We start from the raw sequence: 13,667 nt of genomic DNA, 5'->3' as shown, positions 1-13,667 counted from the left end.
ACTGCAACTTGAGGTGGCGCTAAAATCCATTGTAGATTCTATCCTTAATCAACAAGCTTCACTATCCTTAGCCAGCTTAAAGCTTCGAACGCCTAGTTGATTGAGGTCCCCTTCTACGGGGTCCAAAACTTTCCAAGTCGCATACTAAGGTCGCATAGTTGTCAATGCGCTCTATAGACCTAGTCATTCGAGTCGCTGCACCCTGCACCCTGCACTTGTTTGAACTATCAAAGTGTCCTTGTACAACCTGTACAGTTGGTTTATGTATTTTCTTACCAAATCACCATCAATGCAGATGGACCAAAAATTGACCGAAAAATTTTTCTTCTGAAACAATCTGAAAAGTTTTCATCTGTTCTCGTCAAAGTCCATGCCTCTGCACCGTAAAGCAGGATTTTATGGTAATAAGTCCTTATTGCGATTTACAATTTGGTTGATAAAAATTTTATTTTGATATCTTATTACTTATGTCGAATTCGATCTGTAGTCGGATTGCAGCCGCTACTTTTTCCTTAAATGAATTCCAATGAAAAAAAATTGCTACTTTTTCCTGAAGAATTGATCCTTTCTAAATGTCTTTTTTTTTAGACGGATTTTCACACACTAAAATATTGCCAAATGCAAAACGTCAAACTAAAATTTTGTAAAGAAATGAAGAACCAGAGCCATTTTTTGTTTATTTATGAAATATAAATCATTTTGGGTGAACAAAATAAAAAGCGACTGCAAGTGGTTGAAAGGAATTCGACATTAATTAACAATTGTTTTGAAAACAGAGAAAGGTGCTAACCGTTATTAATTGAAATCGAATTGAAAAATTCCATTAAAAAGTTGACTGGTTTTCCCATAAATTAGGTTTCAAAATACCAAAATTCAGTTATTTTATCAATTATCAATTCATAGTTGCAATTCACAATACAGGTGATAAACTTATTTTTTTCTTATGACGATCTTATATTTTAAACCAATTTTTTACCAATTTTCATTTACCAGTTTAGGTTTATTAAATTTATCTGAAAATATCCACTTGGTAATTCTGGTTTTGGCTCGGATTTATAAAGCATTAAAGTAAAGTTCTCTATCAAAAAACCAAGACATTTTGACTTGTTTTAAGACAAAGGTTTTTGTGCTCCACCACGCCAGTGCATCAGATTTTTAGTCCAAAAAAATTAATAATTCCAAAAACCCCTCTGGAGAGCCGCCAAATAATGCTACATAACAAGTTTGACATTAATCGGTCCATCCATTTAGGCTGTAGCTCCTTATACAGACAGACAGACTGACATACGGACTTCCGGGACCCACTTTTTTGGCATTCTCTACCATCGGAATTTAATGGGAAAATGTTATCTCAATTTTTTTTTTTTGTACGAATGCATAACTTGATATATAGTACCTATATCGCCAGTAAAAAAAATAGAAAAACTGTTACATATATTCACTTGCCAGTTTACTTTCAAGCTCCCGATTTCATTCCGAGTTTGGCATAATTTCACTGTAGACTAGCCGTTCTTTTTTCATTATTTTAACCAATTTTGGTTACCATAAGACCACGCATGATCTTTACATTTCTCCGAACTGTTTTCCCATCATTCCAATGTAACCAAAATTGATATGCTAAAATCTCAATTATAGCGAGTCGTTTTAGTACAAAAGACATCTGTAATAGTGACTCATCCTTGATTTTCGATAAAATATTGAATAAACTTTTAAGTACTTTCATTTTTTTTCCTGATCGAATAGTTCATTAAAATTATATTTTATTTTTTTTTAATCGTTATTAAAAAAAATTGATTTCAAAACAAAATTTTTAAAAACATGAATTGAAGGCTTTCAGTTTTGAAGCCTTAACCTTTAAAGTTCATTAATCTTAGAACTTATCTATTAAAGATAAAACTCAAGAGATATTTAATATTTCAAATTTACTTCGGTATTTTAATGGATCAATAACATTTTAATTCATTATTTATTAATTTTTTCGATCTTATATTTTTTTTTGCAGCAAACCATGGCCTGAATTAGCAGACAGCGATGACAGTGACTTAGAAAATGACATAGATGTCGATAAGCTGGCACCATTGGAAATAAATCCAAACGAGAACCGCTTACAACACACCTATTGTTTGTGGTTCTCGCGCAAAGGTACACACAGAGCTGTTGACTATAGTAAATCGTTGCATTTTGTTGGACGATGTGCAACGGTTCAACAATGGTGGTCGTTGTATTCGCATTTGGTACGTCCAACAGCGTTACCACCGTTTAGAGAGTTGAGCCTCTTTAAACAAGGCATAAAACCAATGTGGGAGGATCCGGCTAATACAACCGGTGGCCAATGGGTTATTCGGTTGCGGAAGAATAAAATCGATCGAGCTTGGGAGAATGTTTGTATGGCTATGCTGGGTGAACAGTTTCTCGTCGGTGACGAGATATGTGGGATTGTTTTAACAACCAAATATCCGGTAAGTCCAATTTTTAATTTGTTTTTAAAATTGTATATATTTCAAAAAATAGTAATGTGATCGAATTAAAAGCTGTAGGGTTTTTTTTTTTATTAAATTAAAAGATTAATGTTAAAAGTGACCAGATTTTTAATAATAATTTTAATAAATTTATGACAGATAATTACAGTAAAAATATGAAAGAAAAACTGGTTAAAGAAGTGAAGTGAATAATTAATTACTTGTGTATATAATATTTACAAAGAATTTTTAGTAATATTTATATTGACGTTTTTTAATTATTACTTAAGTGTGTATATAAGTTCCCTTACATAAAATATATTTTTTACCCATATTAAATCCACAGGAATCGGTTAGGTTTCGCGAGTTTCGAAATCCATTTTAAGGCTTTAAATTGAGTAAAAGTGAAAAAATACTAAACAGATAAAAGATTAATTACTTTTGAGCACTACGAGCTCTTTTATAATATGTATTATATCAGTAAGTGAAATTAATATCTTATAGCTAATAACACCCTGCAAACCTTACAATAAGGAACAAGATGCCATTATTTTATACTTGTCCGCGCGGAAAATTTAAGTGTTTTCTTGTTAAAATTAAATTTATATACAAATTTGAAAAAAGTGTGAAAACATGTTTATAAAATAAACCTATTTAAACGGGGTTTCCGTTGAACAAAAATTGACAGTGGTTTTTGCGATCTATTACGGTTGAAAATTGTCGATCAAAGAAATATCGACAAACTGAAAAATCTGCAAAGCTATTTATTTTGTTTATGGAATATTTTATTTATATAATAACCATGTAAATTTATGTTTAAGATTTTACTCAGTTTATGATTTAGATTTGATACTTATAATGATTTGACGGTCAATTTAGCCATCATATTACCCGATAATTTCACTTTTTCTGATTGCCTGGTATATTTTTTTCTTACTTATTTGAGGTTGCTGATTTGAAAGTAGATTTCTTCATGCCGTCCATCGTTTGTGCATCTATGACTCCATCTGTAGGGCCTAAACAGATGGAGAAATTTACATATGATTTTTGCGTGATTTTTGAAATCACATGTTTTTTTTTAAATTTCTTAATAACCCCTTTTTAACGAATATCTCTCATATAATTATAACGTTTTTGAGGTATTAAAGATTTCAAGAAAACGGCTCTGACGAATTTTATTTCGTAAAGTGTACGTAATGGTCTTGATTCTTGTAAAACTGGATTTTTATTTTCCTCAAAAAATTCAAATAGCGGAAATATGGCCTTGCCGTTTTTGCGAAAAATTGACATATTTTTTAATTAATCTCGTATATTTGGTCAGTCAGTTGGTACAGATAATTTTTATGGAATTACATAGTTGTTTTTTTTTATTACTATAATAACACTTCAAATATAACTTTACAAACAAGCTTTTTTTTCTTTGAAAGCTTTTTTTGAAGTTCCAAGTCCAAGTTCCGTTTTGGTTTGAAACTATGTTAAACTTTTTAATACCTCCTGCTTTTGTTTGTTATATAGGTACCTATGGTTTTGTTTTTGAGCTTTTTTTCCGAAAAAAATTTGAATGGAATACAGAAAATTTCATATCCTTTGAGCCAAACAGAGATAGTTGTATATTTGGTGCCTTGGCAAGTTTATTGAAAAAATGAATGTACTTTTATTCGGAGTAAAACAATTAAATTTAATGTTGGATAATATCGAATATACACACAGGATATTTATGCCAAGGTTTTGTAATGTGTCTGTAGTAGATTTTTGAAATCAGTACATTTTTGGTTTCGTGAATGACAAAGATATCCTTAAAAACAAGGACATTTTTTTTGGAATTTTCAAACAAATTGTGATATACATTTCTTTGGCCTAATAAGCAGACCTCGTAAGTTGGAAAATTTTAAATTTTTCAGAAGAAACGAAAATGTCTCACGGAAAACAGAGTTGTAGTTGAGTTACGTGCTATTCAAAATTTAAATTTAATGAGGCCGACGATACCATATTATGTAATTTGAAAATTTTATCGTTTTTCAATGTCATTTTTAATGGATTTATGCTATGTAACTTAAATCTTGCTAAAGGCGCTAGAAGATTCATAGATATTCAAAGAAAGTACCTAAAATGAAATTAAGATTTTCGGTTCGCTAATTATCCAGCAAGTACTCATATTTTTGAAATTATCTACTGAAACACTTCTAATTCTACAGCATATTAATCTAGTACACAAACTCAAAGCATTAGTAATGATTCAAATCAATCTGATCTATGCATCAGCTAAAGGGAAATTCCAAATATTGTACGGTATGATATCACAGTCGGTACTCAATACTTATTTTCTTTTTACCGTGGTATATGACTTAGTATTAGGATGGTATTCATAAAAACATCAGAAGCCATGTAACATTGTTGCAAAATATTAACACAAGAAAGGTTGAGAGTTGTTAGTCACTTAGCCTAGCTTAAGCCTAGTACGCAAATTGCGCTAAATCTTAGCTGAATTTTTATTTCTTCATATTTCTTCGATTTTTCGCGTGCGCTTAATTGTGACAGATACAAAATATGGAGTTGAAAATGAAAGTATAATCATATTGTGTAGTTTCCTCCATATTTCTTGGGTTTCTTTTTTCCTCAAATTTTAAGAAGATTATCTATTCTTTCCTGGCGTTGCGTTATCATTCGGTTGGGCTTAGCGATGTTTATCACTCAGTTCCGATTTCTTTTGAAAACATTGCTCATTAATAAATAATAATAGACCCGAATTTAGCGAAAAATTCCATTTTAACAAAAAATAAAACCCACATCTTACTTCCAAATTAAAGAAGTGCTATGATTTTAAAATTGACTTAGTTATAGGTGAACTGTTTTTAAGCCAATTTCATGTTTAGAAGTTAGATGTCTGTTTTATTTCTACTTTTTTTTAAATCGAGTATTGCTAATTATAAATAATAATCTATTAGGTACTAACGGCCATTGAGTTTGCTTGTGTCTTAACAGCAGCCTGTAAATTTAAAAAGTCAAACACTCATGAACATACATTAGGTCCGTTTTACACTCAGTTTGAAACTGCCGAATTTAGTAATATTATTTTTATTTTTAGGCAGAGTCTGTTCCCAACTTCAAAAAATCGAAATTCATAGATTCACAAATCTTACTCTAACGGCCATATTATTCACTAGTTTAAAAAATACATCTGAATGTAAAATTGTCAAATGTCAAAAATAAATTCAAATCCAAAATATTTTTCCCGATTTTAACTATGAAAATAGTTAAAAAATAGTTAAAAATGACTATTTTTTGCTCTGTGTGATAGTGAATATCATGGATTTGGATTTCTTTTTGACATTTCAATTTCCTTACATCCAGATGTATTTTTTAAACTAGTGAATATGGCCCTAAATCTCGCAAATAGAAAACAACATTAGGGATATTCACGATTCGATGCAAATGGTCTAGTATCGTTGTAAAAGTTCAAAAGTGTAACATTTTCTTAAAATAAAACAAAAAAATACAAAGACAAATTTTTTTACACTTTTGTTATACCCTAACACTATTGCAAAAATAAAATACAATGGTGCAAAATTTGTCTGTTGTAGTTGTAGTAGTCGAAAAACAAAATTTTGCAATTTTACACCTTTTTGTTGCACCGGATCGTGAATACCCCTATTAATTTAAAAAACTTCCACCCGATATGGAAGTCAATTACCTAACAATTTAGTGATTGCGATCTCGGCATTCTTAAAATAGCTCATCTATTTACAAACAATTATATATTTTTCATTTTTTTTTTTGTTTTAATTAATATTTGCATACTATTTGTTTCCAACATTTTCGATAAATTTTACAAAATAAATTATCTTGCAAACATTGTCCTCCAAATAACAAAATAAAACAAAAATTGTTGCCCTACTACTTTAGATTCAAGTAGTACTATACCAAATTCCATCGCCATCCCTGTCCCAAAAAAATCTACTACACTATCTATACTAGCCACCATTAAAAAAAAATAAATCTACTACAATACTACCTACTACCTGTCACATTTTTTTCTACTACTCGAAATGAATAAAAATCGAAACAACTAGTATCCAAAATTCTATAAATTCATATCATTTTCCTTCACCAACTTACACCAAACCATACCAAGTGTAAAAGAGAAAACCCCTATATAAAAAAAAAGAAATATCCCAAACGCATGCTCACTCTATCCAACATTTACAAAAAAAAAATCTTTTAACCACTGCAGAAAGCAAAATATCGATTTTCAGCAGCACACAAGGTAGTTCTCGAGGTAGTTTGTGTGATTCGTCGTTTGTGTGTGCTAATTTTTTTTCGCGAAAAAATCCATCTAAAAAATATAATATTACAAATAAATTCATATTTATTTGTTTAATTTAATGCAAATGATACAATAAATCAAAGAAAAAACAACACTCGTCTGTCTGCCTGTGTGTGAGTGAGTCTGCTTGAAAAAAAAGCAGTTTGTTGGGAAAAAGTAAAAGAACACTCCCATCTTCGAAGTTAAGTCAAGTGTCGTTTGTTCGAAAAGAAGAAAAAAATCATAAAATATCGACAAAAATCGACTAAAATATTCAATTGTAATCTTGTCAAGTGCTAAGTTTGAACAATTAGCAAATCTAGTACGTCCCTCGCGCCGCCGAGTGCGAAAAACCCGTGTCTCACAAAACGAACCGACGACGAAAGTGAGTCATAAAAAGTTTTTTTTTTTTCTTTCCATTTTTTTTTCAAATATTTCTTCTTCAGAGTTTCCCAAATCGAACAAAAAAAAAAGAACCTATGAAGACTCTGGAGACAAAAAGTGTTGAATCGAATTTCTGAATAAGTGCGTGCGACTCCGTGAAAAGGAGACACGGGAACGACACACGAAAAAAAAGACACTCTCTGACCACCAACGCCTCCCACCTTCCTTTTTTTTCTTCTTCTCATCTCTTCTCTTCTTCCAAGAGAATAGAGAGAAAACCATCATCAAATTTAGACCTTAACTTAAAAAAAAAAAACTTAACTTAACCTCAAACAAACTCTTTTTAAAAAAAAGTTCAATTCAAAATGACAAAAGACAGATTAGCAGCGTTACACGCTGCTCAATCCGATGACGAAGATGTCGCCCAAGACGATGTCGCTGTCAATGTCGAAGGACGCGACGGCTACATGGATGACTTCTTCAATCAAGTCGAAGAAATTCGCGAAATGATTGACAAAGTCCAAGACAATGTTGAAGAAGTTAAAAAGAAACATAGCGCCATTTTATCAGCCCCACAATCTGATGAAAAAACTAAACAAGAATTAGAAGATTTAATGGCTGACATTAAAAAGAATGCCAACAGAGTTCGTGGCAAACTGAAGGGCATCGAACAAAATATCGAACAAGAAGAACAAGCTAATAAATCGAGTGCTGATTTGCGTATACGCAAAACTCAACATTCTACACTGTCACGAAAATTTGTCGAAGTTATGACCGAATATAATCGTACTCAAACTGATTATCGAGAACGTTGTAAAGGTAGAATACAGCGGCAGCTGGAAATTACCGGTCGAGCAACGACTAACGATGAATTGGAAGATATGTTGGAACAAGGTAATCCAGCTGTTTTCACTCAAGGTATTATAATGGAGACACAACAAGCCAAACAAACTCTAGCCGATATTGAAGCTCGACATGCTGATATTATGAAGCTAGAGACTTCAATTAAGGAATTGCATGATATGTTTATGGATATGGCAATGTTGGTAGAGTCACAGGGTGAAATGATTGATCGTATTGAATATCATGTGGAACATGCAATGGATTATGTGCAAACTGCAACACAGGATACAAAGAAGGCATTGAAATATCAGAGTAAAGCGCGGCGAAAGAAGATTATGATTTTGATTTGTTTGACTGTGTTGGGTATAATGGCTGCATCATATGTTAGCAGTTATTTCATGTAAAGAATCTAAATCTCATTTATATTTTTTTATTTAATTTTTGTATTTATTTGAGTTTTGTATGATTTTTTTTGTTTTTCTTTTTCTTTGTTTCTTTTTTGGTTGTATAAATCTACTATATATTTTGGTCCTATCCTTTTTTTGTCCAAATCCTTTCCCGATCATTAACACATTTATCCTCCTCGTTCTCACCTAAATAACATTTATCCTGCTTGCCTGCCTTAATTTTTGACTTGCTGACTGTCCTGCCTGGTTTTTGTTATAATCAACAACAAAAGTTTTAAGTAATAATGATGAGAATCCCCTGCATGAGAGAGGTGCTCTTGTCGTCTCTACTGATACATTGACTAACCCTCAAACCACCACCGCCCACTCAGTCAACCAAATAAGAATAACAACAACAAATAAGGGATAAAATCAGTCAATCGTCGTCGTCGTCGTCGTCGTCGTCGTCATTATTATGGTCATCAATATCATCATCATCATTCAACAACAAAACCAACCTCCTCCTCCTCCTCGATCTTCGTCTTCTTGATTATTCGTTGGTCGTTTTATATTTAAATGGGCTTAAGATACAGTGCATCAAGTAATCCATCCAACTTTTTTGACTCAACCAAAATCAACTGACAGACACAACCCACAACCACCTTACTCAACCAAACAAGTAAAACGAAAAAAAAAAAAAAAAAATCACCAAACAACAACAACAACAATTGCTCGACTTCATTCTGCAATAAACAGGTAGGTTTCCCTTATTCTTTTTGGTCATTTATCATTATTTACACATTTTTACAAATAAATTTAATAATATAAAAAAAAAAATACAAACACAGCACCAGCAAAAGCAGAAAAATCAAATACAAAAAAAAAAGACGATTACGACAGAGAAGAAACTACCACCAGAACGTCTATTTTGTCGTCATCATCGTCATAATAATAATAATTTTTTTCTGCTGCTGTTTTTGTTGTGTTTGTTTTTTTTTTTTTTTTCTTTCTTTTTTATTTTAATTTATTTACCTTTTGAATCGATGTGCAAAGCTTAAAGGGAAATTCCTTGTTCTACTATCTTCTTCTTCATATAGTACAATAAATAAATCGCCAAAATAATGTACTACGTATAAAATGAGCAAACAAAAAAAAATCAAAACCAAAAAAATAGAAGAAAAATCTAAAGAAGATAATATTTATTCATAGAAAAGATCTCGTCTTTTTCTCTGTGAATTAAAAATGGGGTATGGCCGAGCAGTGCCGGTTATGAGGTGCAATGAGACATAAAGGCGCCGATAAACCCCACATCGTGTGTATATAACAAAGCGACATTACACCAAGCCGACAAGATTTAGGATGTCCTATTAATTTTAAATTTAATTTATTTAAATTTTAGTTTTTTTTTTTTTTTGTTTTGTTTATATTAAATTTTTTTTATAAGTACAAAAGTAAAATAAAAGTTTTTAAAAATTGTAAATAGATAAATATATAGTATAAAAGAGAAACTATAATTATATGTAAATAATAAAAAAAAAAATATTTGAAAAAAAAATTAACCAATTTGAGTTAAAGAACATTTATCATTTTGGGAATGAATTTTATTTTATTTTTTTAAAAAATTATTGGCTGTTGGGGAAAATATTTTTTCTGAAAGACATTCAAGATAAATGTGGTTACAAGACATACGAATTGACAATTGTATTGTTTTCGCATATAGAAGCATTTTCAAAAATCTTATTTGCAGCTCATTGATCTATGAAAATATGTTAAAAAAAGATTAATGTTTTAAAATTACTATTTTTCTCTCATTGTAATTTTTCAATTAGAATGGTCATAAAAAAACAGAAGATAGGATAAATAAATTGAAATTTCATTTAAAGAGGAGAATTGCAAGATTTTAAATCAATTCAAGGGATTGATCATGGTGTAGTTGATATAGGTCCATTTAAACAGAATACAAGTTAAAAAGGGCACTTGGTAAAAGCTCGCTTCAAACTGTAAAGAGCTTGAATTTTTAAGTTTTATTTAAAACATGTTTTGCTAATCGTTATGTGTCCTAGAAATGCAACTCAAATTTTATCGAAAATAAAATTTAATGAAATCTGTTAGATTCAATGAAATACTAAATCCCTCAAACCATGAATTCCCATTTTATTAATAAAAAGATTTATTCGTGATTAAAATTTTATGGAAATGAAAAGACTAACTTTGAAAATAAGAACTTTGGAAAATTTGGAGTTGCACACTTTGCTTGGATTTTACTCGGCAATTTACAAATTAGGTTATTTTATTTCTTATTGGTGGAATGATCACATTTATGGGTTGATGTATGATTTATGTAGGTATTAGTGCAAGGAATCAGTTTTGTATCAATAAACAAGTTTTTGTAACTTTTGGATTTTTCTAGACTTGACAAATTTAAATACATACAAATAAATTTGAAATGCAATTAAGATAATCAGCCTTATAACAAATTTTATTCGTATCAGAATTTTGATATCACAGAATCCATTAATGGAAAATTTCATACAAATTTTAAGTACAAAAGGATTTGCTGGTTGTTTTTCAAAAGAAGTCGTAGCAGATTTCCAATACGAATAGAATCCGTAATAAGGTGGATAATTTATTAATTAGGTATTTAAGCTTTGAGAAACACCAATGACGCAATGACTTATTGTTTTCTTATCACCCGTCCTACTTTAATTTTGTTCTTTTTGTATGAACATCAAAAATATAATTTTCAATTATCTCAGTTCCTGTGCTTGCTTAGTTAACAGTTTAGCGCTTAGAAAAAAAAAAATAAAAGTTAAAACAGTTCTATTGTGTATGTTAACAAAATTCTTCCAGGAAAATTGTATTTCTCTTTTCTTCTACTGTGGTTTCCCAATGGGGCTGGTAATCTTGGATTTATTTTTAATCATGTTTAAGTTTGTCTAACCTGTGCACAGTTTGTGTTCTGTCAGAATTGTAAAGAAATTTGAGTTGAAAACATTAAAATACCTACTGGATTGATCAAATGATTTTGTAAAGTGAAAATAAAGCCTATTGGGGTTGGGTTACATAACTTTTTGTGTTTGGAACTGGAAAACATAAATAAAAGATCAAACATAGTTTTATTTTCTGAAAATTCGCATCTCTTTTCTATAAAAAAAAGCAAGAAAAATGATAAAAGTTGTTGAAATGTGTAGCAAATTTTTGAATTGAAAGTTTTAATACTTTTTCACTAAAAATGCCTTTTTGCATTATAAATCAATAATTTTATCAAAAATTATAAACATTTTTTTTTTTTTTGGAGACATTACCTAATTAATACTACAAAAATAATAAAATTGATTTCAACCTGTGTGTATTATCCCTAATTTCACAAATACAAATTGTATCACCACAAGCAACGCTTTCAAGATGTATTATGTCTCTATAAGCGTTCTAGCTAATATACATACATATGGGCGATGTCTTATTAATCGCTTCACACCTGTCACCTCAAAAATCTAATTCAAGAACCTTTTACTTCCATTACTCAAAGCGCCTTGAACCAACTAGAGAAGTAATATTTTTTTTTAAACTTTGAAAAATTGGTTAGTTTTACGTGTGGCTTTGAGTATTTCTAGAATCTAAGCATCAGTGTTGAATTTATTACTGAAATACTACTGATTGAGTAAAGCTTCTTAACCACGTTTACAAACACCATAAAGCAATAAATGAGTAAGATATTCTCAGCACGTCATCATAAATACATATTTCTTATCAGTAAAAAATAGCAATAATTGCAAAGAATTTTGTATATTATTTGTTCGTGGTTTTAAACTTTAAGTTACCACCCAATGAGCTATACAAATATACATACATTTATACGATTAGCTTTAGATAATTTTTTAAATTGTTTGTATGTATGTATATTAAAGTTAGATTTTAGATAATAACTCCTTCTAAACGAAACTGAAGTCTTAAATTAAAAAAAAATATATTAAATATATGTATAGGTCACTGCCCAATTAGACTACCATATTAAATCTTATTGAACTAAATTCTAAATTATGATGATTACTTTCAACAATTTGCATTTATTGATTCTCATTTTTTTTTTTTTTGTGAACAAACTGGTTTTTATTGCTTTGATCCAGATTCATACATTAACACTCACAGTTAACACTTTGCGATCGTTTATGGCTTTAAAAATCAAAGTTGCTTTGAATGAATCATCAAAAACTTAACTAAACTTATCAGTTTAGATTAATTTGATTAATATTGATACTATATATTATGTATTAGACAAACTTGAGATACCAATCCAACAAAATATAACCTAAAGATTATTAAATGCGAAATCTAAAGCAATATATCTCGATAGAATTCATCGAATTTTTGGCAAAATTGTTCAACCTTTTATACCTACTCAATATTTGGTTGCACATGTTTGCAATACGATTTTACCGACAACAAAAAGAAAAGCATTTGGCAATTCATAAGCAGAATATTATTGTATAGCATTGATTTTGATTACAAAAATAATTTAATTCAATTCAAAAATCAATTGACATAATTTTTGAAACATGACGGACTTCCTTGGTCAATACAATTTGATTATAAATTCATGCTTTGAAAAGTAAAATTTGATTTAATAATAATCACTGGATTTTTCGAATGCCTTCAATATGGTTAACATGAAGAATTCGTACTAAAACTATAAGCGTCCTATCATTTCCTTTCATCAGGATCAAATTTCATTGTTTTTTATCTTTTTGGTCAAGAGCAGATTTTTGATATTCAAGATGACTTTGCTCTGAAAACCTCTGTTTTTTTGCATTCAAATTGTAATATCTTTCGTTCTAATTTCATCTTTGGAAACTTTTATACATTTTTGAAATCTGCATTAACACGGCAAGTTTTCAAAATAATAAACCAGGGTCACACCATACAAATATTTTTCAGGGTGTTGCTCTGAAATAAAAGTAACAAATTGAGTTTTTATAAAACATGGAACTGTTAATTAATTTGCAGCAAAATGGCGAATGAAATGAAAAATATATGGATTAATTAATTATTTCTTATTATCAGGCAATGTTTTAGTGAAAGAATTGTAAAAAACAAAAATCAATTATGAGCGGAGGAAGCAAAATACTGTTGTAAAGTCGGGATTTATCGAATTTTCACAAAAACTGCATTAAATCGAAAACCGTAAAGATTTGGGATGAACAAGTTACCAAATTCTGAGAGCCCTAAAGTTGGCCTATCAGCATATTTCGTTTGAACCATTACTTTTGGGACACCCTGTATAATCTAGTATGA

General features: G+C 30.0%; 2 protein-coding genes across 4 annotated transcripts in view; both read left to right on the top strand.

The window, feature by feature from the left end:
- LOC129916391 (eukaryotic translation initiation factor 4E type 2) overlaps positions 1-13,667 on the top strand; it is a 101,290-nt gene that overhangs the window by 1,458 nt on the left and 86,165 nt on the right. Inside the window, exon 2 of the mRNA XM_055996292.1 lies at positions 2,003-2,459. Within this exon, the coding sequence (XP_055852267.1) occupies positions 2,003-2,459 (457 nt within the window). The remainder of the gene's footprint in view (positions 1-2,002; positions 2,460-13,667) is intronic.
- The window catches only part of LOC129916389 (syntaxin-1A), a 93,166-nt gene continuing 85,799 nt past the window's right edge, over positions 6,301-13,667 (top strand). Inside the window, exons 1-3 of one of the 3 annotated variants that reach the window (XM_055996291.1) lie at positions 6,301-7,147; positions 7,209-8,389; positions 8,669-9,080. In XM_055996291.1, coding sequence (XP_055852266.1) covers positions 7,512-8,389; positions 8,669-8,678 — 888 coding nt within the window. In that variant the 5' untranslated portion in view covers positions 6,301-7,147; positions 7,209-7,511 and the 3' untranslated portion in view covers positions 8,679-9,080. The other 2 variants (XR_008772448.1, XR_008772449.1) reach the window with 2 other exon arrangements.

Source organism: Episyrphus balteatus, chromosome 3, assembly GCF_945859705.1.
Source record: "Episyrphus balteatus chromosome 3, idEpiBalt1.1, whole genome shotgun sequence".
NCBI classification, from domain to species: Eukaryota; Metazoa; Arthropoda; class Insecta; order Diptera; family Syrphidae; genus Episyrphus; species Episyrphus balteatus.
This window is presented reverse-complemented; position numbering and strand designations above follow the sequence as displayed.